We start from the raw sequence: 25,875 nt of genomic DNA, 5'->3' as shown, positions 1-25,875 counted from the left end.
CTAGCCCTTCCCACTTCAGTCCACTGCGTGTCTTTTAGCAGCTTGGCGTGGCTTTATGTTTAAATTCTCGGGCTGAAATAATTCTGTGTGCAAATTCCAATAAGTAAAATCTATCCTGCTTCAAAACTGGAAGGGTGCCCTGAAACACTATTAAAGAACATTTTTTTCTGTGACAACCTAGTCACGCCTGAGGACTGGAGTCTTTCGGGTTTTGCCTCTGCAGAAGTGGCCGTCAGTACCAACCACCACAGGCAGAGTTCCCTTGAAACTTCCCGAATTCTGGTCATGTGGCAGGGGTGTGGCAGGGGTGTGGGTTGTCGGGCAGCAACCGGGCTGCTGAGGGCAAGGCCCGGTGACCCCCAGACAGGCCTGGGCCCCCTGTGTGAGTCAATGCAGCTTCCCTGCCTGCAGCCTTGTGAGAACCCCAGGAAAACGTGCTCACTTTCTGGGTGGTGAGAGCAAAGGGGCCCGTTTGCAGGACCTGCTTTTTGCCTGTTTTCCACATCAGAGCATCTGGCTCAGGGCCGACGAGCTCTGACCTGCACGCTCAGTCAGACCTTCCCGAAACCTCTCCACTCCAGGTCTGAACGTGTCTCTGGAAGACCTGAATTGGTAGCGTGTTTTTCTCATAAATCTTATATTTTCAAACATGCCATTTCCTAAAGCAGCAACTGCACGTGCGTTTCCCAGTTTCTGTTCAACACGTTCCCTCAGAAAAAGCCCCTGAGATTGGGAAACATCTTCTAGGGGAGGCTGGAGTCTAGGAAGATGGCCAAAGAGACATGTACGCATGCCCGGAAAACACGCTGCCATCCCAATACAGCAGCTGCTGCCCGATCAGTGTCAGTCAGACCAGACTTATTAAACACTGAAGACCCCTCAGTCAGGTGTGGTGTCTGGGACGTGAACGATCGGGACGCCTGACACCAAGGACGCTGGGGCCTGGCCTCCGCAGCTCCCCCAGGACCCCAGATTCGGTGCTGTGGTCAGCTCCCCTCTTGGTGGTGTGTCCGCGGATCTGGGCTTTACCCCAGGCAGGCCCGGGGCATGGGGGCGGGAGGGGCTCACCTGCCTCCTACAGGTCAGGCTGCTCTCCCAAGTCTCGTGTTGTCCCGTGACAGCCGAGGGCAGAAAGTGAACCCGAGGGGAAGGTCCAGGCGGGCACAGTTTGGGGCGGGCGGGGAGGGAAGGTGCGTCACTTCAACTGACTCTGATTCTGGGGGGCGGAGTTCGCGTCCGCTGGCCCCTCTCTGTTAGCATGGGCGCCCACTTCCACCTCCCTAAGGCCCAAGCAGTGCCCAATCGGAGCCCAGGGCCGGGAAGACGCTCCGAGAGCCCCGCCTCTGCCCCCAGCCTCCGGCTCCCATGAGCAGTGCCAGTACACAGGCTGGGAAAGCCTGCTCTGGCCCTGGTCCTCGTCCCTGCTGCGGGGCTGCTCCGGGTGGCAGGGCCCGTCGAATGCGTGCAGGAAGAGGTGTGGGGTGGGCATGACTGGTCCCGGGCCCCAGGTGGTAGGCAGCGGAGCTGAACTGGCCACCGGACAGGCAGGCAGCAGGGACACTCGCTGGACAGGGAGCCCTGCCCCAGGTCTGACGGCCCCTGTGCCGCCTTCCTCCTCGAGGCGAGGGGCACTGGGGAGACACGGGGAGGCGGGCGTCACGCTCCTCACCCACAGGACGGGAAGGGAAGCGCATCGGGCTGGTCCCTGGGCTCTGGAAGGTCCAAGAAGGTCATGGAGGCACCCGGGAACCTCACTCTATGTTCTGTTCAGGGAGCGGCTGTGTGTGCCGACCGTGGCGTGTGTGCTGTGGAGTGTGTGTGTGCTGACCATAGCGTGTGTGTGTGCCGACCATAGCATGTGTGTGTGCCGACCGTGGCGTGTGTGTGTGCTGACCGTGGCGTGTGTGTGTGCCGACTGTGGCATGTGTGCTGTGGCGTGTGTGTGTGCCGATCGTGGCGTGTGTGTGTGCCGACCATAGCGTGTGTGTGTGCCGACCATAGCGTGTGTGTGTGCCGACCGTGGTGTGTGTGTGTGCCGACCGTGGCGTGTGTGTGTGCCGACCGTGGCGTGTGTGTGTGCCGACCGTGGTGTGTGTGCTGTGGCGTGTGTGTGCCGACCGTGGCGTGTGTGTGTGCTGACCGTGGCGTGTGTGTGTGCTGACCATGGCGTGTGTGCTGTGGCATGTGTGTGCCGACCGTGGCGTGTGTGTGCCGACCATGGCGTGTGTGTGTGCTGACCGTGGTGTGTGTGCTGTGGCGTGTGTGTGCCGACCGTGCCGTGTGTGTGTGCTGACCGTGGCGTGTGTGCTGTGGCGTGTGTGTGCCGACCGTGGCGTGTGTGTGCCGACCGTGGCGTGTGTGTGTGCTGACCGTGGTGTGTGTGCTGTGGCGTGTGTGTGCCGACCGTGGCGTGTGTGTGTGCTGACCGTGGCGTGTGTGCTGTGGCGTGTGTGTGCCGACCGTGGCGTGTGTGTGCCGACCGTGGCGTGTGTGTGCCGACCGTGGCGTGTGTGTGTGCCGACCGTGCCGTGTGTGTGTGCTGACCGTGGTGTGTGTGCTGTGGCGTGTGTGTGCCGACCGTGCCGTGTGTGTGTGCTGACCGTGGTGTGTGTGCTGTGGCATGTGTGTGCCGACCGTGGCGTGTGTGTGTGCCGACCGTGGCGTGTGTGTGTGCTGACCGTGGCATGTGTGCTGTGGCGTGTGTGTGCCAACCGTGGCGTGTGTGTGCCGACCGTGGCGTGTGTGTGTGCTCACCGTGGTGTGTGTGCTGTGGCGTGTGTGTGCTGACCGTGGCGTGTGTGTGTGCCGACCGTGGCGTGTGTGTGTGCTGACCGTGGTGTGTGTGCTGTGGCGTGTGTGTGCTGACCGTGGCGTGTGTGTGTGCCGACCGTGGCGTGTGTGTGTGCTGACCGTGGCGTGTGTGTGTGTGTGCTGACCGTGGCGTGTGTGTGTGCCGACCGTGGCGTGTGCGTGTGCTGACCGTGGCATGTGCGCCGACCGTGGCACTTGGGTGTTGGTGGGTGTGGTTCCTCTGGAGGCGCTGCTTGGGCGCCCCAGCCCAGGTGAACGTCTCTGACTTCTCGCCCTGCAAGGGCTGTTCTCTCTGCTTTAGACCCTGATCCAGAGACGCAAGCACTTTCCTGGACCGCAGCTTAGCATATACATTCGGCAAGGATAGTAGAATGCTTCTGGGCAAAGCCAGAGAGAAACCCGAGGCCTGACTGTCCTGGGGAGTCCAGGGCGTTGTGGGGAGGGCGCTAAGCGGGGCGGGCTGTGGGGACAGTGGCCATGGTGTTCGTGAGGCTCTGCGACCAGAGGTCAGTCCCGCCATCCTCCACCGTCTGCAGGGAGGTGGACTCGTGTGCGTGGGTCCAGGGCCTCCTGAGTCCAGCGGCTCTGCTCCCCCTGCCCGGCCGCAGGCACCCCTCAGCAGGCGGCGGAGCGCGTGCACGGCCCGGTGTCCCGGGAGACCCCCTGTCGGCTTCTAAGGCGCTGCCAAGCTCTGCTGAAAGGTGGGCTCTGGAGGAGAAGCCTGCAAGAGCAGAGGGAAGTGTGAAGATGGATTCAGCGGGGATTTAGACCCAGACAGCAGGAGGGCGGGAGGGAATGCTGAAAGGCAGGTAATCAGAGACCGAGGGTCCTCGTGAGTGAGCCAGGTGGTCCCGCGAAGCCCAGAGACAGGCCCGCAACCCACATCCCCTTCCAGGGTCTGCCTCCCGCTCTCCGGCTCCTGCTGGCCTGGCCCCGGAGGGTGTGTGTCCCCATGAAGGTGCAGGGGTCTCCATAGAGGCCTGTGCCCGCAGAGCCCGCTATCTGTCTGCCGGGCCTGCAGGGATGGCCTGGCGTGGGCGCCCGTGGGCAGAGCCTGCTCTCTGTCCGCTGGGCCTGTGGGGACACCCGCTCCTGAGCCCCTGCTGGCCCAACGGCACCTGTGGACCCGGGGAGCCCCCAGTGCCATGCGCCGTGATATGCTCCCACCTGTCAAAGGCAGCCAAGCCCAGCTCTTAACTCAACACAGGCCTGGCACAACAGAGGGCAGAGCTCACAGAGGGGAAAGCTGAGGGCTGTCGGCTCCGACCGTCAGAAGCCACAGAAGTGTGTGTTTATGAGGGGACAATGCTTCAGAAAGAGCAGTTGCACGACCCAACCCAGGGGAGTCAGGCAGGGCACAGCGGTTTCCAAACGTCAGAGGGCCATGCGGGGACACAGCGAGGAGAACGGCCCCCTGTGAGCCCCCGACGCAAGGCTGTCTGCTGACCCGCCCGGGGCAGGCTGAGCGTCCACACCACTGTCTCCTGAGGCCCCTTTGGCTTGGGGTCTGTGTGCTTCGGTGCTGGGACCCTGTCCTCACCCCTGGCCAGCAGCTGCACGGCCTGTGTGTCTGGGTCCCTGCTGGCCTGCAGGTCATCCTGAGAGAGGATGCCTCCGGGAGTCTTGGGAAGACTGCGTGCCTTGAGCGAAGTAGGCCTCTTCCAGAAAGTCTTTTCCAGAATCCACTTCTTCCAGTGATGACGTCACAGTTTCTAAGTGGCAGGGGCGGAAGAGAACTCTGTTTCGAAGCAGAGTTTACAGGGAGGACCGGTTCACGCTGGGTTAGGCACATGCCTGAGATGAGCAGCTCTGAGATGGGTCCTTGGGAACCTGGGGTTGTCAGGGAGGGCTTCGCAGAGGAGGTGAGCGAGGGGGCTCAGATGGAGAGACAAGAGGCAGGGTGCCCGGGGGAGGAAGGGGCCAAAGTCTAAGCAGTGGACAGAGGCGTCTCCTTGGAGCTGCTGCTTGCACCGAGGAGAGAGGACTTTGGAGGCGGCTGAGCCCAGATCCGAGAGCGTCTTGGACAGACAGAGGCGGGAGCTCCAGGAGCCGGGGGCGTGTCTGTGCTGCACGCGGGTCACTTCTTCCGGAGACGCCACCAGAGGGACGCCTGTGACGGGGGAGAGGCTCCATAACAGTGTTTCTCTTCTCTGTCCAATCAACTGCTCTTAAACTTTGTGGCTCAAAATATTTGAGTCTCCGTTGGGGTTTTCTGTTTGGGAAGTGAAAGTTGATCAGCTGTGTCTGACTCTTTGCGACCCCATGGACGGAATTCTCCAGGCCAGAATACTGGAGTGGGTAGCCTTTCCCTTCCCCAGGGGATCTTCCCAACCCAGGGATCCCGCATTGCAGGAGGATTCTTTACCAGCTGAGCCTCCAGGGACGCCCAAGAATACTGGAGTGGGTAGCCTATCCCTTCTCCAGCGGATCTTCCCGACCCAGGAATTGAACCAGGGTCTCCTGCATTGTAGGCAGATTCTTTACCAACTGAGCTATGAGGGAAGCCCTCCAAAGCCTTCCTGCTTTGAAAGACTTGCTGATAATTAAGAATGAAATTGTGTTGGGTTATTTATTCGCAAGGGCAAGGTATTCATATAGGTGACTTCCGATTAGGAAGGTGAAAGTCGTTTAAAAGTATTGTTTTAAGGTTCTTCAATGTAAAAAACAATGCAGCCAGCAAAGTTAGGTATCTGGGTGTGTGTTTGCATGCGTGTGTGACTATCTGGAGAATAAAAAAGGAAGACTCACAAATGATAGTATCAGCAAGGAAGGCCAGATGCTCTAAGATGCTCGGCTGTGTAAGGTGCGTGAGGGTTTGTGATGTTTCATCGCACGTGACTAGAGGCGTCTGTGTGACAGACGCTGGGGTTATTAACGCTGCCCAGGGTGTTGGTGTCAATATGGAACTAGGTGTATATCCTCTAAAGTTAAAGATGTTGGATTTGTTGTGTACGGGAGCATTTTATCATTTCATGTTTTATAGACAGGGAGAATACCCAGTGAAAGGAATGTTCTTTAGGTTACATCCTTCATATTCCTGAACACCGTGCTCTTTAAGTAGAGTCCATGGTGGTCCTGGGCGGGAGGAAAGCATTGTTTGTGCAGCAGCCGTCAGCTGGTTTACCTGCCCCCAGTCCTCCCCACCCCAGCTTCCCTTTCCTCTCCCACATCCAAGGAGAGGGGAAGTACTGAGCTCAGCGACCGCCTAATTGGACATTGAAATGCGAGGGGAACCAAGGGGAAAATCTCAGTTCTCCTGTCGTTCGCTTTCGAACCTTCTCTTCTGACTTCGGACCCTGTGTTTCCCAAGTGATGGCCGTGAAGTGCTGCATTCTAACTCTGACCCCCATCCTTGTGGCCCCTGCTTCCTGAGACAGATTCCTGGGGCGCGTCTTGAGTGCACTGACCTCACGCTGGCTCCAGAAGCCTGCGGCTCACGGCCCCGCGCCCTGGCCAGCAGTGCCCCGCATGTCTGCTGGTTCTCAGGTCCTCTCCCAGCACCCCATCCTGAGCCGCGGGACGCCCCTTCTGGGGCTTTCCTCCAGGGCCGCGGCCAGCTCGGACCTGCTGCGGAAGCTGAGCACCTGTGCCTTCCTGGCGGTGACAGCCTGAGACATTCCTGCTGGCCTCAGAGGTCAGCGCCCTCATCTCACAGCTGGGAGAACCAAGATCAAACGGGCTGACGGTGACTTGCCCCCATCACCCCGCCACGTCAGCTTGGGGGGCCACGTCGCCATTCACAGCAGCTTCGGCGGCATAACTGGGTCCCCGAAGGATGCTGTGAGTGTCTCGGAGGCGGAGACAGCTGCCTGTCCCCACCCACGCCCCCGCGGCCCGGCCCTCTGCCTTAACGAGGCCGCGGGCGGAATGGGGAGCTGAGAAGCCCTTTTGTGCCCCTGCCGGACTCCGTGTTGGCCTTGGGCCCTGCCGTGCGCTCCTCTGTCCTGGAACCTTTGTGCAGGCTGCGGCCCTCCCTCTGAAAGCCCTCCCCCAGCTCTACCCCCCCGCCCGAGCATCCCATCTGTCCCCCGACCGGACCCTACACCCCCTGCCCGCCCAGCGCGGCCCCTCCTGAGGACCCCTCCCGGCACCTTGGAATGCTCTTCGCTTCTAGAGGGGCTTTCGCCCCAGGCTGAGCCAGACCAGAACTCAGCTTGTTCCTTCCCCAGCGTGTCCTCTGAAAAGAAGGCGAGGATCCATGGAATGACCTCTCAGGGCCCGGTAAAGCCCGGTCGGCAGGTGGGTCTAAGGTATCGTCGTGACAGGAACTGGTCAGGGGCGTGTGTAGAACTCTCGTGAAGACATCACCCTTGACCTCCAGGGTCCAGAGCAGCGCCCAGTACACAGCGCTGGGTACGTGTTGAGCTCCGTATGTGGATGAACACGACGACAGTGATGACAGACCTTGGGGATTCAGTATCTACTGAGCAGGGAGACAATTAGGAAGGTGCAAAAGTTTCTGGTAAGAAACAGCTGCTCGTCCACTTCCACGTCAGGACCAGGGTTCCCTGAAGAGGTGCGCAGTTTGTTTCCACTTGACTTGGCTGTTTTTTATTGGCTGACTATGAAATATGAACCTGAAACGCCCATGCACACAGATGGGGCCACTCCAGACCACCTTTGCTCACAGAGGCCACGTTGAGCGTAAGCTGTGAGGTGTCTGACATTCAGGAACCAGTGAGCTGTCAGCTGCAGGAGTCCAGGAAGTTCGGGGTTTGTGTTTACTGTTTTATTTGTCGTAACAATGGTGGCCCCGCTGGGGGGCTTCTAGCTGGACCGGAACCCTCCTGTGAGGCCTTTTGGGTCTTGCCGGGGTTGTGGGTCAGACACAGTCTCTCCTGTATCTCCATGACATTCCAGCTTTCAGTCAAAGCATCAGAGATCATTGCGGAAACCATGGTAACCGTGGGTTAGGAGAGAAGATGCTCCGTGGAGTTACGTGTTTCCTTCCTGTGTTTTCCTTGCCACAGCTCTTCCCCGATTTCACCCTGATGGTGATCAGAAACAGAGCAGACAGAGTGTGTCCCAGGTCTGAAAGGTCACTCAGGCTTCAGGCGGGACCTTGTAGACGGTGGACGAGTCAGACACACCGGGGAGGAACTTAGCGTGTCTTCTGGGCCCATCTTTAGGCAGCAGGCCAGCCATAATTTTGTGATTTCATCTCCTGCACTATAGAGCTATGGAAAATGAGACCAGTCTCAAGCTGTCACCTGAGGCTCACCACTGATGTCCCAGCCCCACCCAAGGACCTGAGTCCAGCCCCCAGGCAGCCCCGCACCCCGCAGCCTCTCTTGGGGGCAGCCTTTCCCCCAGGGTCTCAGCCACTGCCCGGCGTGGGGGGCCTGGGCCCTAGGGGCTGCTGGCTGCAGGCGGTACCCACTGATGAGCGGGCATCGGGAGAGCCTCGTTGTTCTGTGCTGACACCGAGGGGGACAGAGAACAAGAAAGTGACCGCTGCCCTCGGTTTGGCAGGCGAGGCCCATCCATGTGGCGGTAACTGGACAGCAGGCAGGGTCACTGTCCCACCATGCGTCTCTGACTGTGGACTGCTCCAGACGGAGAAGCTAGCGGGACGCCCTTCTCACCTCTGTCGGCTGAGATGTGCCTCTGTCTTTACCTCTCATTTAGAGAAAGGTTTACAGAACGGGAGCCGTGACTCAGTATTGCTCCGTAAACACTGCTGACCAGGGGCTGTCCTCACAGTTGACTGATGCCACGGAGCCGGCACTTACGGTGGCTGCAGCCTGGCCAGAGGAGCCTGGGTCTGCAGCCGTAGCTGGGTGCTGGTGGGGCACAGGTTAGAGGTCAGAACGAGTGCCGCCTGTGGAGGCTACAAGGCCAGCTCAGAGTTCACTCTAGAGACATGCTCCCCCCTGCATGGGCACGCACGTGGATGTGTGAGTGTGTGCACATGCATGCATTCATGTGCATGGTGTGTGCTGTGTACACGTGTGTGCATGTGTGTGCATGTATGTGTACATGTGTGTACATGGTGTGTGCGTGCATTATGTACACATGTGTGCATGGTGTGTGCATGTGTGAGCATGCTGCTTCGCCAAGGGAATGTAAACGTGATCTGGGCATCACCGAGCAGCTGGTGGAGGCAGTGAAGAGGGTCCAGGATGAGTGGTGGGGACCCCGTGACACACGCCAGGGCTGGAGAGACAGGCTGAGCACCAGCTCTCGTCCAGGGAGCAGGAGACAGCCTGGATCGGGAACCACACCCACTGCACCTGCTGCGGCTCTAACCCTCCCCGCTGGGGTCCTCTGCTTCCTACCCAGAAACGGCCGGGGCACCTGATCCCTTATGAGGCCGCCGGGGAGAGCCGTGCTGGTGTGCATGGAGCACACACCTGTGTCCGCGTCCCGGGGCAATGCTGAGCAGATGAGCTACTCTCAGTGAGAGGGGTCCCATAAACCCTGCCCTCACGCAGTGTGAGTGTGCTCACGGCCACCCCCAGCCTTGAGGCCATGCCTCCCGGGCCACACGTGTCGTGCGCCACAGCTGCTGGGGGAAAGCCCGGCTCAGCAGGCGGGGCCTCACTTTTCTTCCTGTGCTTTTCCTTGATGGGACGTTCCCGGACCCGGAGTGTCCAGGTCAGACATTTCACTCGTTTATTCGTTTTGAATGTAGCAGTTGCCGTGTGTCAGACATGCCTTGTGTGGGTTTTTATTGGAAAAGTGATGCCTGATCTGTCAACTACAAAGAAGCAAACTAAGCGGGGAGAGAAGACGTGCCTGGCCTCACCCTGAGAGCCCGACCCAGGGCTCCCCTGCTGCCCGCGGGCCGTTTGTCATGGGGCTTGTGGTCACGCCACCTCTGAGCGTGTTCATGGCACCCTCCTGGTCATCGCATCTCCACGGCCTCTTGCACGTGACCTCCCTGAATGCCACCCTGGGGTCCCCTGTGCTCCTTGCTCTCGCCGTGTTGTGGGGTCCGCAGTGCCTTCCAAGCTGGGCTGAGGCCTCCCAGGGCAGCCGCTCCTTTTCAGCGCTTTTATCCTCCCAGAGAGTAATTGCCCCCCACCCCCCCCCGGGCACCTAATGAACCCCTTTCGCTTTCTCCCAGCTTTGTGCATCCCTCCCCAGCTTTGCGCTGCTACACTAATTACGATCCCAAATAGCCCCACAAACCCAGCGCCTTTGTGTGCGCACTCGGCGTCCGCGGCTTTGTTCCTGCTGCTCCGTGAAAGGTACAAAGAGGTTGTTCTCAAGCCCGGGGAGTCCTGTCTCTCCTCGGGTGGAGTCTGGGGACGGCAGGCCTTTTCTCTCAGAGCAAGCCCCACTCAGTGCAGGTTCCCGTCGGATAAGACTCCAGAGAGGAGACGCTGTTACGTGTGAGGGTGGCCCTCTGCCACCAGCGTCCTGCTCGACTCACTTTGCAGATTGTGCTGCAGCGCAGGGATGCTGGACACTCTGCAGATGCATCCCAGGGCCACGGCCTTAGGTAGTGGGGAAGCAGGTGGCTCACAGACAATCCGTACACTTTGTGCGCTCCTGGCTTCTGAGCCCACATCCATGCACACCTGCACCCCTTCCTGCACCCCCACACGCCCACACTCCCACACACCCGCACCAAGGACCCCTGGAGTGGGAGGCTTCAGAGCTTTAGCGGGTGCTGTGCTGACTCTGTTATCTGGACCTGCCCGCTTGGGTGGCTGGTGGGGCTGGATGGACTGAGGGGGCACCCTTCTTGGTGCCAAGAGGGGGGACCCGCGTTGGCTTGATGGGAAGTTCATGCCCCGTCTCACCTCTCTTGACCAACGAGGACGCGTTCAGACGTTGCAGAGCATCGGGACGTGTGCGTCACATGTTGGATGGTTCTGTGATGGAGTCCTGGATTTTAGGGGGACTGAAATTGCTGTTCTTTTCTCTTTAGAGACTTCTGAACTCTGGTTTCCCCAAGAAGGGAGGGGACAGATCCTTCCCACTGCAGACAGTGGTCGGTCGGCAAACTGGATTCTGCGTGGCCCGTGCCCGCCCCAGCAGGGGGACAGTGCGCGTGCAACCCTGCCTTTCAGTTGCGCTGTCCTGGGAGCAGGACCTGACCGGACGTCCTGACCGCCCCCACACATCCATGCGTGATCCAGGAAGCTGGCCGGGGAGCCCGTGTCCAGCAGAAGGAAGGCGTGGACGGCAGCTGCACACTCACCTCGCGCCCCAGCCTTGTGTTAGCTCTTTGCCCCTGTGCTGTTGGAATGCCCCCTGTGGCCCTGTGCAGCCCTCCTACCACCATCCCCACCTCCACAGGTCAGGAGGCTGACGTCCAGACACAGACGGCTTGTCCAAAGCCTCACAGCTGCTGAGCAGCCAAGCTGGGACTCATGCCCGGGGCTTCTGGGTGGGAGTCGTTGCCTGGACACTCTCAACCCAAAATGCCTGGCGTGAACAGGGTCTGTCTCCAGCCAATCTCTGTCCCCCGACCCCCTTGACCCGAGATGCATGGTGGGGCAGGGCCTGTCTCCAGCTGAGCTCTGTCCCCCAACCCCCTTGACCCAAGGACAGTGTCTATCTCGGGCCAAGCTCTCTCCCCCAACCCCTTCAACCCTAGATGCCCAGAGTGGATGGGTCTGTCTCGGGCCGAGCTCTGTGCCCCGTTGGGTTCATCTTCTCCCTGCACTGGCTCCTGAGATGCTCATGGCTCAGGAACCCCTGCTTCCCAAGAGGAGAGGCCCCGTTGATGCTGCTGGTGCTGCTGTGGGCTCACCGGCCAAAGGACTCCATCTCCACGTGATCGCATGTGCCCCCCCTCCAGGAGCTTGGGACACTGCATCTGGCGTCTCTGTGACTGTCCCCAGACCTGTGAGAGTCTGGAAGCTGAAGACACACAGCCACGCAGAGAAGCATCAGCTCCCCAGAGACTGGCGTCCTGGAAACCACAGCAGCATGGCCCCAAACAGGCGGTTTCTTCTTCGCTGTCGGAAAAGTACTTTTCCTTCACACACGCCATCTTCTCTTCTGCTAAAGTGCAAGCACTGTGAGGAGAAACAGATCCGGCCGGACTCCGAGTGGGGGTGTTTCCTGAGCCAGGGCTCTGGTCACAGCCGAAGACAGCGCTCCGGGAGAAGGGAGCCCCACATCTGCGGGCGCAGCCCTGGGGGCTCCAGCGCTGTGCGGGTGCCCACCCTGCAGGGACAGACAAAGGGTGCCCTGAGCCAAGAGCCGTTTGAAGGGAACCCGCGGACGGCTAGTCAACCCCGCGTGTAGGTCTGCGAGCAAAAGGCGCCTGTGGCGGAATCTGCCCATCTTTCTCTTCGTAATGGATTGCCTCTGGGTTGTTGAATCACATGAGTCGGGACCCGAGGGTGGAAATTGCCTTTATCCACTCAGGGGTGTCGTGCTAAATGCTCGGGATCCTTCTTATTGGACTAGCGTGTCCTAGATCATGAGCAGAGTCCATTTTTAATCAAAAGAGAGTTAATCTGGATCTTAAACTCCTTAAAGATTTTTTGTTCGGTGGAGGGGCTGGAAGGTGCCGTCCAGCCAAGCAAAGGCTATTTGCCAGACTCTCATCTGTGCTCAGGACGTGGCCATGTCTGCGAAGTTGAAGGGGACTGTGATTTCAGTGAGGCTGCTCTGTAGTCCGCGGGCTTCCCAGTGGCTCAGCGGTGAAGAACGCCAGTGGAGGAGGTGCGAGTTCCCTGGGTCGGGAAGATGCCCTGGAGAAGAAAATGGAGCCCACTGAAGTATTCCTGCCTGAGAAATCCCATGGGCAGAGGAGCCTGGCGGGCTGCAGTCCATGGGGTCACAAAGAGTTGGACACGACCGAGTCACACACACACACACACAGTAGTTTGTACCTCGCTGGGCTGTGTCCTACAGTTTTCATTCTGGGGTTTCCATGACCTCACCCAGGGAGTCAGTGCTCAGGGTGGACTCTGCCCCATCTCCTGGCTGCCGGAATGTGAGTGGGCTTGTCTCTGGGTTTCTTTCAGAACCGGCCGGGGAGTTCATTCAGCATGGTCAGTTACCTTTCCCTCAAGTGGGCCACCTTCCCCAGATGATCATAGCTCATAGCTCTGCACTCTGACCCCCCATCACAGGCCGTTACTTAAGGAAGATTAGTCTTGGCGACCGCAGTGTTTGTCACTCAATGGGGCGAGTGTCCTGGACGGTGCTGCGGGCCCTTCCTGGTCATAAACGCAGGCAGTGAACTCGGGGAAGCGCACTGGCCTGGCCGCAGCTCCGTGTGATGGGTACTCACGTTGTGAACTGCACGTTACATTTAGAATCAGGGGTTAACCCCAGCTGGCGCGCTCTGTTGTTGCCTGAGGGGTCAGCGGGTTCATGCCTTCACTGTCGCCATGTGGACATTTTAGGGAGACGTGGTCCTTTTAAATGAAGAATGAGGCTCCATCTGCAGGGTCCCCGTCTGGTCGAGGGGTAGGCAGCCTGGTGAACCCACCACACCAGGCGGCCTTGCTACAGGACGCACAGAGCACAGACTGGGACCTTTCCACAAAACCATACACCTGGGTGATGAAAATCCACCCAGTTGGTCTCCTGGCCAGACCATTACTAAGGCAGGTAGTAATGTTCTAAAAAGTTCATTTTTCTTTAGAAATTTTTAATTTTCAAGCAATAGCTCAGAGCATGGACAAAATATAGAATTTCTGTTATTAACTTACAAGCTATAATCAATATAAAGGGCTCGCTTAAAAGCCTGCACGGTGACCCCCGGGATTTCCGCATCTTTCTGTGACCGTCTGCCTCTCTGGGTTCACCCGGAGCATCCTGCGACCATGCGGGGGGTGATGTGGCCGCCGTGACTGTGAGGGACTCTGCCCGGTACCGGGTGGAAGGAGCCAGGACTGGAGGTTCACTCGAGCCCCTTACTCAGACACCGGGACCCACGTGTCCCCTCCAGGGAGGTGTGGTCATCATCAGACTGGGGCGGGTCAGACTGAACCACTTTGTGGTGAGCCCCATTTTTGCTGTGGATGGACCAGTCCGGCCCTCTCAGGTTAGGTCAGGAGCCGCGGCGGGGCTGGGACTTGCCTGCTTGCAGGCCTGGCGTGTGCGCAGCGTGGCGCCCAGCTCTGTCGCCCTGCAGCAAGTGCGGCTCCAGCCCCACAGCTGACAGTGCCATGGCCTGCTAATCCGAGCCGGACCCGGCTCATCCCCATGTCTCGGGTCCCGAGGGTGAGGATGGGACCCCAGCCTCAAGGACTGCAGCAGGCAGACCCCTGGGGGAGCTGAGCTGCAGGTTGGGGGTCCCGGGGAGCTCAGCCCTGACCCTCACTGCCCCTGCCATGCCGGGTGCAGAGACCTCCCCACTTCTTGCTTCCGGTCCCAGGTCCCCCAATGGGGGCCAAGCGAGGGTGTATGATGGGAGCCCAGCATTGCTCCCCCAGGGGTGACACAGCAGTCCTGGCCCCCTGCTCCCCCGCCTGCAGCCTTCCTCCTGGGGCCCTTCCAGCCATGTGGGCCTCCTGCCCTCTCGCCCTTGCTGCCCGCCTCCTGGCCTCCACATCCGCCTTCGTCCGCCCATGGGGCTCCCGTCCTGACCCTTCAAGGCCCCTTGTCACCTCTCAGCTCCGCCGGCCTGCCAGCCAGGACGTGGGGGCCTGGCTGCACCCCCCAGGGTCCCTGGCGTCCAGTGTCAGGTGGATGGCTTGCTGAGAAAGTTTGTGATGATGCTGACGGTCACCCGGGAGCTCAGGCCTGCTCCCAAATGCTCCACCTGAGCCTGGTCTCCCACGTGGGCCTCCAGAGAGCTTTGTCCGTGTCCCCATTTCAGAGGAGGAGATGGGGGCACAGAGAGGCTCGCTGGTTTCCTCAAGGTCACACAGCCAGCGACTGCCGCCCCCGGGACTCAGCGTCAGCACTGCAACTCCAGATGTGAGTGGATGGACACTTCCCGGAGCCAGGAGAGAATCAGCATGGGGGATGCTGCTGCTCCCATTGCAGCCTCTAGAGCAGCAGGTGCAGGGCCCTCGGCTCCAGGAGGTCTGTGCTCAGCCTGGGCGGCCTGGCGTGCTATCCAGAGGGGCGGCTTTGCAGAGGCAGGCTGCCCAGTGTCTGCTCGGGGCCGTCGGAACTCGCCTCCGCTGGTGACTTGCAGGAGCTGGGGTGAGGGCTGCTGGGCCCCAGGCATATCACCTCCCCCTGACCCGTCCACTGGCGCCATGCCGGGCCCTCCCAGGCCCCCAGGAGCAGTGGCTCCAGCCCCCAGGTATCTCGTCTCTGCCTGACCCTCCCCTGGCTCCGCCACCTCTCAGGCCGTCCCTCCTCTTCATTTATCACGTAGAAGCTGGACTGTGGCCAGTTTGACATCAAGCGTCCCCCCTTAGCAGCTGCACCCACTTTTATCTGCAGGTGAAAGAGGCCTGGCCCCGCGTGGTCCCCGCTGTGGGCCTGCGTGGCCCAGAGCCCCTCTCTGTGCAGGCAGGACCTCCTCTCCAGCCTGGGGCCCCCATGGTCAGTGTCAGTGCTCTTGGATGTGGGGCTGACAGCTTTTCTTGGATTGTTGCCGCAACTTTTATTAAAACACAGAGACCCACAAGGAGAATCCACTCTCAGTAGCGGCCTGGCAAGTGCTGGGCCTGAGTCGCAGAGCCAGTCCCGGGAGGCCGCGGGCACCTGTGTGGGCTTGGCCAGCTCTCCAAGTCGGTCCTAATCACCAGCGACTCGTGAGGAGGCTGTGGGGTGACCTGGGGCACCCCCACATCTAAAATTCCTGCTTCCAGAGAAGTGTCTCTGACTCGCCAAGACATCCAAGAGCTGATCTGCTTTAGAGAACGGTTCTGTCTTCATTGCACCAACACCCACTCCTGCACTGGTCAGTGATGGACCCCATCCACTCATGCACTGGTTGGTCAGTGATGGACCCCCTCCACTCCTGCACGGGTCAGTGATGGACCCCCTCCACCCCTGCACGGGTTAGTGACGGACTCTGTCCACTCCTGCACGGGTCAGTGATGGACCCCCTCCACCCCTGCACGGGTCAGTGACGGACCCTGTCCACTCCTGCACTGGTCAGTGATGGACCCCGTCCACTCATGCACTGGTTGGTCAGTGATGGACCCCCTCCACTCCTGCATGGGTCAGTGATGGACCCCATCTACTCCTGCACTGGTCAGTGATGGACCCCATCTACTCCTGCACTGGTCAGTGACGGGACCCCCTCCACCCCTGCACTGGTCAGTGACGGGACCCCCTCCACTCCTGCACGGGTCAGTGATGGACCCCCTCCACCCCTGCACTGATCAGTGATGGACCCCCTCCACTCCTGCACTGGTCATTGATGGACCCCCTCCACCCCTGCACTGGTCATTGATGGACCCCCTCCACTCCTGCACTGGTCAGTGATGGACCCCGTCCACTCATGCACTGGTTGGTCAGTGATGGACCCCCTCCACTCCTGAAAGGGTCAGTGATGGACCCCCCTCCACTCCTGCACTGGTCAGTGATGGACCCCCTCCACTCCTGCACTGGTCAGTGACAGACCCCCTCCACTCCTGCACTGGTCAGTGATGGACCCCGTCCACTCATGCACTGGTTGGTCAGTGATGGACCCCCTCCACTCCTGAAAGGGTGAGTGATGGACCCCCCTCCACTCCTGCACTGGTCAGTGATGGACCCCCTCCACTCCTGCACTGGTCAGTGACAGACCACCTCCACTCCTGAACTGGTCAGTGATGAACCCTGTCCACTCCTGCAGTGGTCAGTGACGGACCCCCTCCACCCCTGCACTGGTCAGTGTGGACCCCCTCCACTCCTGCACTGGTCAGTGATGGACCCCGTCCACTCCTGCACGGGTCAGTGATGGACCCCGTCCACCCCTGCAGTGTTCAGTGATAGAGATGGGGACGGGACCACCTGCACTGCCCTCTGGTCTGTGACGGGGCCTCGTGGCCGGGGCCTCGCTGGCGTTTCGCACACTGGAACCCTTCAGTCTTCTGTGCTCTCCGGTTCCTTCCATCTCAGGGTGAAAGCACTTGGGCCAGGGCCCTGAATGCCTCGCCCGAGGTCACACAGGGAGTCTGGCCAGGTGGGGGCCCCTCCAGGGCGCGCTTTCTCCACGGGGACGGAGGAGGGGTGGAACCCAGAGTGGCCGTCGCCCTTCATCCCAGCGCCTCCAGGGCAGACAGCAGCTGCCCTGATGTTGTACTGTTCGCGGCGTGAACTGCCAGCTTCTCAGATCCTCTTATCCAGAGGAGCCGTTCTTGGAGGACACTTTCTGTTCTTCTGGGTGAACGACCTGAAACCCCACAAATTACTGCAGAAAGTTCTTGGTGTGCTTTTCTCAAAGTCAGGTGGCATTCGCCGTGCCTCAGTGGGAACCGGTGGGACGTGGACTTGGCTCCTGGGGTCATCCTCCTCATGTCGGCACAGTCGCCTGCCGTGCGAGCTTCCCTGGTGGCTCGGTGGTAAAGAACCCGCCTGCAGTGCAGGAGACCCAGCAGGTACGGCTTCGACCCCTGGAGGAGGGCATGGCAACCCACTCCAGTATTCGTGCCTGGAGACTCCCATGGACGTAGGAGCCCTGGCCAGCGGTCCGTAGGTGGGCTGTGAACGCGACTGAGCACACCCGCCATGCCTGGGCTCCTCGTTGCTTCTAAGATTCCGTGAAACCGAGGGGGGAGCCTCAAGCCGATTGGTTGTCTGGGAGCCACGGGTAATTCCTGAGCCCTGGGGGGAGCGGCAGGGCCCCCTTCACCACCGCCCTTCCTTCCTGTTCGTCTCTTCCGCTGGCTTCTGCAGTGCCCATCTGCTCCCCGCAGATGCTCTGACAGGGCTGGAGGCTCTCGGCCAGGCGGCCCCTCTCACAGAGCGCCTGAGCCATCCTCTGACCCAGGCAAGGGTCTGCACAGCGTCCCCGGGGAGAGCGAGCCCTCAGCGGCCTCAGGACGAGCTTTAGTCCCTGAGATGGGCTGCTGGGCGAGAGGACACGGAGCGGGGGCTTCCTTGACTGCGGGAGCCTTGAGGCCCAGGACAGCAGCCAGGCGTGCAGGGTGCAGCCCCCGAGGCGCCAGGGAAGAGGCGGACCCTCGGGTCTCCATACCGCCTCTTTGCCCCGAGCAGTCTTCAGTGTGGGCCGGTTTCTCTTGTAGACTTTCTCTCCATGTCCTTTTGCTGGATGGCTCTGCTGAGAGTGTTTGCTGGGCAGGGCTGGGAGTCACTGCGGCATGACTGATGGGATCCCCCCAAAGGCACTTCTGTGGGTCAGAAGGGGGGGAGCATCTGGCCGGGTCTCCTGGGGGCCAGGTGACCACCGAGCCCTGAGTCTGGCAGCCGCGGGCACGGCCAGGCCTCCCCTGCCAGGCTGGTCACACAGCCCTGTGCTGGGGTCCAGAGGCCCCGCGGTGACCCAGCTGAGCTCCATCAGGCCCAGGGAGCTCGTCCGGTAGGCCCAGGAGCCGCGCCCGTGTCATCCGGCAGGCCCGTCCCCGTCCACCCTGCGGGCTCCCCCGTGCGTGCTTCTGCTGATTCTCTCCTGCGTGGCCTCACCACTGAGAGCGAGGCTTTGGGAACAAGAAGAACAAAACAGGGTTTTTTTCTGTAAATGCCGGGACTACAGGCGTCTGTATTTCAGCATAACCCGTGCCCCACCAGAGCCACATTCTGAGGAGGGAGGAGGTGCCTCAAGTTTGTCCACACAGCACACGGGCCGGGGCGGCCACGCCTGAGCCTGTGCGTGTCTGTGTGTGTTTGTGTCTATGTGTGTGTGTCTGTGTGTGTCTGTAGTTGTGTCTCTCTGTATGTGTCTATGTGTGTCTGTTCATGTCTGTGTGTGTTTGTGTCTCTGTGTGTGTCTGTGTGTGTTTGTGTGTGTTTGTGTCTCTGTGTGTGTGTCTGTGTGTGTCTATGTCTGTGTGTATGTGTCTATGTGTTTCTGTGTGTGTGTCTGTGTATGTCTGTGTGTGTCTGTGTGTGTTTGTGTCTATGTGTGTCTGTGTATGTCTGTGTGTGTCTCTGTGTGTTTGTGTCTCTGTGTGTGTGTGTCTGTGTGTGTGTGTCTGTGCGTGTCCGTGACTCTGTCAGTAGGCCTGTCTCTCTGTAGCATGTCTACCCTTGTGTGTGCATATCTGTAGGGTGTGCACGGTCACGGGTGAGCCCTGTCCCCGGCCCCGGCACGCAGGTGGGAGGTTCTGACCGCCCGCTGTCTTGCAGGAGCTGTGCCGTCAGCGCATGGCAGTGCGCACGGCCGAGCGCCCCGAGGCCGCACACACGTCCCGCGTCAGCAGTGTATCCTCCCAGTTCAGCGACGGGCCCATGCCCAGCCCCTCCGCACGGAGCAGCACCTCATCCTGGTCAGAGGAGCCCGTGCAGCCCAACATGGACATCTCCACCGGCCACATGGTCCTGGTAAGGCCCCGGGCCCTGCCACGTGGAGTGGCCGGGAGAGGCTGGGGGGTGGTCCCTGACTGCCCAGCCTGCAGCCTGCCCACCAGGGGAGCGGCTGGGAGAGACAGGGTGGGGCAACTGCCCAGCCTGCGCCCCACCCACTGGGGTAGCACCTGGGAGAGGTGGGGTTGGTGGAGAGGGTCCCTGACTGCCCAGCCTGCAGCCCGCCCACCAGGGGAGCGGCTGGGAGAGGTGGGGTTGGTGGAGAGGGTCCCTGACTGCCCAGCACAGTGGCGAGGTGGCGAAGGGAGGGCACCCCGACATCCAGCCTCCCCCCGAGGCCTCCCCAAGAGAGGGCTGTCCCCACTCTACACAGAACACTGGCCCCACTGAGCAGCCGTGGGGTTTGCCCTGGGAATGCGCACAGGTGCGCGCCGACTGGGTGAGGCTTTCCCCAGCCCCCACCCACCGAACGCAGCGTCTGGGTGAATAAGGGTCAGCTGCCCGCCGGGCACAGAAGCCTCCCCGTAGGAAGCCCCCCGCCCCGGATGAACTGCCCCCCGCCCGTCCTGGAGCCCGTGGTACTTGATGCATAATTGCTGTCCAGGTTTTGTAAGAGGCCCGTGTTCGTAACTCAGCCCCTTGCGCTGTGTGGGTGTGGACGGGTCCTGATGGCCATGGCCCCCGCCCTGCGGGTGTCTCCCTGGTCAGTACCGTCTTGCTGGCCACAGTCCCTCCTGCTGGGGATGGGCTTCGGGGACCCTGGGCAGAGTCTGCGCTGCTGCCCCCAGAGCAGCCAGGCCCCCGTGATTGGGGAGGAGTGTCCACCATACTTAGCGTCCCGAGACCCACCGTGGGGTGGGTCCTACAGGCCACCCTTGTTGTGTTAAACGTTTTCTCTTTGTGGGTGCTTCCCTAGGTGTTTATCTGCTAACAGCATGCACTGTGCGGTGCGCCACAGGAAGCCTGGGTCTTGGTCCCCCGGCATGGAGACCAGCACAGATGGGCGGCTTAGCAGACTCTGGCGCCCCTCAGTCTGGCGGCAGGGGCTGAGACGCGGGGCAGCTTCGGGGTCGGTGGGAGCGTGCATCCTGGCTCTCAGATGGCAGCCTGTCGGCGTGTCCTCCGTGGGGAGGGGGCAGGGAGCTCTGGGGTCTCGTGAGGGCCCTGATCCCAGTGCGAGGGCCCCACCTCTGACCTCGTCACCTTGGGAGCCAGGATTCCAGGGAATGTGGGGGACACAGACGTTCACCCCTGAGCAGCTGGGAGACCACGTGTTTGCTAAAGAGCATCGGTAGGGGCTAGAGGTGAGGCCTGGGGTCGCCCGCGGTGACCTCGGTGGGCAGAGGCCTCACTCCTGGACATGCGAGTCCTGAGGCAGGAGACACAGGTGCCTCATGACTGACGGATGCAGCTGAGACCACAGGGCAGGAGGAAGCTGAAGCCCGGGAGCTCAACTCTGCTCAGCCCCCGCAGGCGGAGGGCCCAGGGCTCAGGCCCCACGATGCTCCCAGGGCTCCGCGTGGACGTGGGGTCGCCCTGAGTCCCGGGTCTGCAGTTTCCCTGGGAGACAGCTCACCCTCGGGCCTCAGGCACGCTGCCCTGCTGCACCCACAGCCAGCAACCTGGGAAGAGCCCCTCCTGTGGATTTTGGCTCAGTCACTCCGTCGTCTCTGACTCTGCGACCCCGCGGACTGCAACCCTCAGGCTCCCCTGCCCAGGGGGTCCCCCAGGCAAGGATACTGGAGTGGGGTGCCATTCGCTTCTCCAGGGGATCTTCCCCACCCAGGGATCGAACCCGGGTCACCTGCATTGCAGATGGATTCTTTACAGACCGAGCCACCAGGGAACTTCTCTGTGGATAAATAACTGTGGTTGTATTACTTTAGAACTGATTTTTTAGAGAAAGTGTCCCTTTTAGAAAAGGAAATTTATCCGAAAGTTCAGATTTCTAATGAGATTCAGTATTGGGGCCAACACGTCAGCAAGTTCCCTCTGGGAGACGCGTGTTGAGAGTCTTTGTCATGTTGTGATGTTTCCGTATTTCCAGACCTTCAAGCTGCAACTTGATGTATCTCGCCTCCAAACGGGAGGTGAGAGTATTGTGTTTTCCATAGAAACTCGCGTCTCTTGGCTCCCGAGCATGACGGCAGGTGCGAGAGGGAGCCTGGGGTAGTCTCTGGAGAGCCCCTATCCCACCATCCCCCGGCCGCCCGCAGCCCCATAACGCGGAGGGACCCCCAGCGACGGCAGCAACCCCCACCCACCACCATCCAGCGCAGACACCTGCGTGCCCTGGGCCTGCCCGTGGACACAAGGCTCCCTCTCATTAACCGACTTCGTCTGAACAGAGGTCACCAGCTGCTCTTCCCAACTCGGAGTGGGGAGCAAACGCCATGGAGAGAGGCCGATGGGGCCACGAGGACCCCACTGGGCACGGCCCGAGCCTCCGCCCTCGACCCGCGCAGACGGGCCTCTCAGCCCGCCGAGGTGTCACCCCCCGCCCGGGGCCCTAAGACGTGGAGACAGGCAGAAGCGAGTCCCCGGGGTGTTTCCACGCCGTCTCATCCACGACCGCAGGTGGCGTGGCTCGTCTCTTAGGTTCTTGAACCACGGCCCTTTCTCACAGGGCCACCTCCCCGGGCCGGGCGGTCTTGTCAGCGGTGCGTGGACGCTGACCCCACATCCGCGTGGGCGCAGAGCACCTGGACCTCAGGACCTGACCCTCCAATCTGCTGACCCGTCACGGCTGCTGGGAGTCGGGCGAGAAGTGGTTGGTCCTCCCGGCCCTCCGTCAGGAGGTCCCCAGGACCACTCGCCAAGGGTGCAGGGGCCACGAGAGTGGCTGTGCCAAAGTCCAAGCAGACCCCAGGAGCCAACCGGGAACCTGCTGGGAGGTGTGCTCGCCCCCAGGGTGCAGGACGGAACATGCCCCTCGGCCAAGCCCGGAGCCTCAGAAGGACTGAAGAGCAGACAGCTGCTGAGCCAGCTCGTTGTCGCCTGAGGGCGGAGGGGGGCCGACCTGGGGGGAGCCCTCGGCCCTGAGCGCCCTCACCCCACACCCCATCCACGCGGCGTGTCGGGTTCTGTACTGAGGCCCCACGCTGGGAGCTGCTGTGCAGAGCTCTCGACACACCAGTCCTTTTGAGGGTGACCGGGAGCCGTCAGCACTCCCCCAGAGGAGGCAGGCAGCCCCGCGAGGCCTTCACGGGAGAAGTGCACGCAGCCACGGGCTGCCACGGGCTGCGATGCCGACGACACAGCCTCCGGCGGCAGCCCACCTGACCCGGCCAGTCTCCTGCAGGGACGGCCTTCCTGCTGCGCCGGGGGTCCTGAGCGGGGGGATGAGACCCAGAGAAGTGGGCCAGGGGGCAGGTGTTGGTGCCGGCCCAGAGGCAGCGAGGTCCCAGGGAGCGGGGACGGGAAGGGAGTCCTGGCGGCCGCAGTGGGCACGTGGGCAGGGCAGGCCGGCCACCAGGAGCCCACTGCCCCCAGAGCCACCTCCCCCCACGGGGTCCGGCACAGCCTCGGGGCTGCCGAGCCCGGGGCTCGACCTGGAAATGGACATCCTGCTGGCGGCGAGGGCACCAGGCCCCCACAATGGGAAGCGTGGCCGTCTCCTGGCCCCGAGTCCCTGATGAGCCCTCTGACCTCTGCTTTCTCACCCGCACCGCGGGCGCAGTGGCAGCACCCACTGCAAGTTCCCCGTGAGGGTTAAACCAGGGAAGGTGAGACGCGGGGCCTGTGGACCTGCAGCTGTGATGAGTTAACTGGGAAGGGTTAGGGCCAAAATCGGAATAACTTTCCTCCGATAAAGCTGAGGTGACAAGGGCCTGCTCTGCGGTCAGACATCCGGTACGCGGGACACCGCAGCCCTGGGTGCACATAGTGGTGCTTTGGGGGGTTTGCGAGCCCAGGAGGGGGGCCGGGAGGCTGGGCCTGAGCACGCAGCATACAGGCCTAGGGCAAGGTGGGGGCCCCAGTGTCACCACGAGGGGAGATGGGGAGGAAACGCTGTCAGCGGTGAACTGGGCTGGCTTCTGAAGATGCGTTTCCAAGGCAACGTGACCAGGTCTGATGCAGCTCAGGACAGCGCTCCGGAGTCGGAGGCCTTGGGCCAGGGACTGCATGGAGCTGCGGTCACTGTCGCCGTTTACACCCGTGACAGGCATGGCTTCTTCACCCATCCACCCTTTGGAAAGATAAAGGGTCACCTCTTAATTTACCCTTCCAAAAGGCCTGTTTCTAGACCACACTCGTCTTCAGAGGCCGACTTGTCAGCATGCGGCTTTGGGGCAGTGCTGAGAGCAGGTGGGAGTCCCTAGGGCCTGGAGTCGGAGGAGCTCACATGCCGGGCCGTGTAGATGGAGCGGCCACGTCTCCCAGTTGAAGGTTGGGGTCTGGACTGGATCTTTGCATCCCCTTCACTCCTGAAAAATCCAGCAGGAGTGAGCACCCCTGAGTGTGCAAGTGGCAGCCCTGTCCCGAGAAGCCGCGGCGTGGGACCTGGGCTCAGCCCGTCTCGCAGATGAAGACGGTGAAGCCAGCCCCTGGAAATGGGAGATTGCCACACTGCAAACCGTGACCGAGGGCCCCTCGTCGCTGAGGGGAGGACACTTACGGATGGAGCCGCGGTGTTTGGTGACGGGCTACATGGGCGGAGGACATGCTGTGTCCACAGCGAGGTCGGCCACCCGGCTCTCACAGCCGGCCACGGCGGGGCTCCCCAGAGTCGCGTCCTGCGCACCCTGAGCGCGGGGCCTGCGAGTGCTAGCACGGCCTCCTCCCCGCAGGCTCCTCAGCTCGGGTTGACACTTCCGTGCCCCCCGACAGCAGAAGTCAGAGGCCCAAGCCGGAAGCCGCGTCTCTTCCCCAAGGCCTGGTCTATCGGAGGAGGGGCTGGGCAGCCCCAGCTTCTTGGTCTGTAAATTCGGCGCCTGTGTTCCTACCCCCGGAGGCGTGAGTGTCCGGCTGCTGTGGGTCATTGGCCCTCACGTGGCCTGTCTTAGCTCGGCGGTCGGCACCCTAGATGGGGTAGCTCAGACAACAGAATCTGTCTCTGGTCCTGGAGGCTGGAAGCCTGAGATCAGGGTGTGGGGGATTTCCTTTACCTGGGCCTCTTTCTGCCCCGTGGACGCGGCCGTCCCTGTGTCCTCACACGGCCGTCCCTGTGTGTCATCTCTCCTTATAAGGACCCCAGTCAGGGTCGACCACAGCCCACCCTCCACCTGATCACCTCTTTCGAGGCTCTGCCTCCAGGGAAACTCGCACCCGAGGTCTCGGGGGCCGGACTTCCTCCTGTGGGTTTGGGGGACACGGTTAGCATGTGACGGGGCCTGAGGCCTGAACCACACGTGTTTGCTGCTCGTGTGAAGGCAGGGAGAGGCCCGACTCCTTTCTGCCCCAGCCCTCCTCCTCGCACTGTGCTGGGGGCGATGGGCTCACACTGCCGGGAGGTGGCCAGCTCCCCAGACTCCGGGGCGTCTGCTCTGCAGCCCCCACCTACGGCGAGTGGGCTGGAGGGCAGGCTGGTGGACGAGGCTGTCTCCAGTGACCCCACCCCCCTGGTGCAGCGACCCCACCCCTCCCCCTCTGGGCACAGCGACCCCACCCCTCCCCCTCTGGGAGAAGGCGCACCTCCAGGAGGGTCCTCAGGAAAGGAAGGTGTTAGCAGAGGAAGCAACAGCATGTGGCAGAAACCTTGTCAGGCCGTCAGCTTCTCACCAGGAGCTGGGGCGGGGACACCGCTCAGCGGGGAGTAGAAGGTGCGGGGAGGCGGGGCCAACACTCAGGCACACGGGCCTGGGCACCGGGCTTCTGCAGAGCCGACCCGCGGCCTCTGCTGAACGCGCTGCCCGCTCGGCCGGCCCTCGGCACGGGGCTGCTCTGGCGCTTTGAGGTCAGCGCGCCTCGAAGCATGTGGAATCACAGTTCCCCAACCAGGAACTCAAGCTGCAGCCCCTGCACTGCAGGCACTGAGCCTTAACCACTGGGCCGCCAGGGAGGTCCCGGTCACGTCAGTGGCTCCTCACTGTTTGGTGCTGAGAGAGTGCCGTCTCCCCTGCCCAGCACGGGGAGGGGCACAGAATTATTGTTACATTTTTGGTGGGGGTGTAACTTGTCTTGTGATTATTAAGCATCTGATTTATCGTTTAAAGTGCTAGGATGATGCCGGAGCGACTGCCTTGCTTGTCATACCTTCTTGTGGAGAGTGAGTTGTGTGACATGGAGTGGGATCCAGCACTCAGTGTTTATTGAATTAGACTGAACGCTCAAACACAATCTGGTAGTAAGATTGTGAGTTAACACTTACCAGGTGAGAACGGAAACTGGTGTCCAAATAGCACTTGGAAAGTGTCCGTTCACACGCACAGACACGAAACGCTCCCCACGGGCCTGACCGCCTCCTTCAGTGAAACCTGACGTGTCACCCAAAAAAGAGGCCATGCTCTTCCAGCCCAAAGGGATCTGCTGGGGTCTGGCAGACTTAGAAACACTCGGGAAACTGAGTGACAGCAGCATGAGGGCAGAACTGTGTGTAAAATCAGTAGTATATAAGGTGGTGTTGTTCTTGTTGAGTCTCCAAGTCGTGTCCGACTCTCCACGACCCCATGAATCACAGCACACCAGGCCTCCCTGTCCATCACCAACTCCCGGAGTTCACTCAAACTCATGTCCACAGAGTCGGTGATGCCATCCAGCCATCTCATTCTCTGTCGTCCCCTTCTCCTCCTGCCCTCAATCCCTCCCAGCATCAGACTCTTTTCCAGTGAG

At 61.2% G+C, this 25,875-nt stretch overlaps 1 protein-coding gene across 3 annotated transcripts in view; it reads left to right on the top strand.

The window, feature by feature from the left end:
* The window catches only part of PTPRN2 (protein tyrosine phosphatase receptor type N2), a 638,480-nt gene that overhangs the window by 530,966 nt on the left and 81,639 nt on the right, over window positions 1–25,875 (top strand). For all 3 annotated transcript variants that reach the window (XM_055421655.2, XM_055421657.2, XM_088834793.1), the window contains one exon: window positions 18,928–19,122. In XM_055421655.2, coding sequence (XP_055277630.2) covers window positions 18,928–19,122 — 195 coding nt within the window. The remainder of the gene's footprint in view (window positions 1–18,927; window positions 19,123–25,875) is intronic.

The sequence above is a fragment of the Moschus berezovskii genome, chromosome 3 (genome assembly GCF_049115385.1).
Source record: "Moschus berezovskii isolate FMDL1 chromosome 3, NW_MosBer_1.0, whole genome shotgun sequence".
NCBI lineage: Eukaryota > Metazoa > Chordata > Mammalia > Artiodactyla > Moschidae > Moschus > Moschus berezovskii.
The sequence above is the reverse complement of the archived record's forward strand: the minus strand, read 5'-3'. Positions and strand labels throughout refer to the sequence as shown.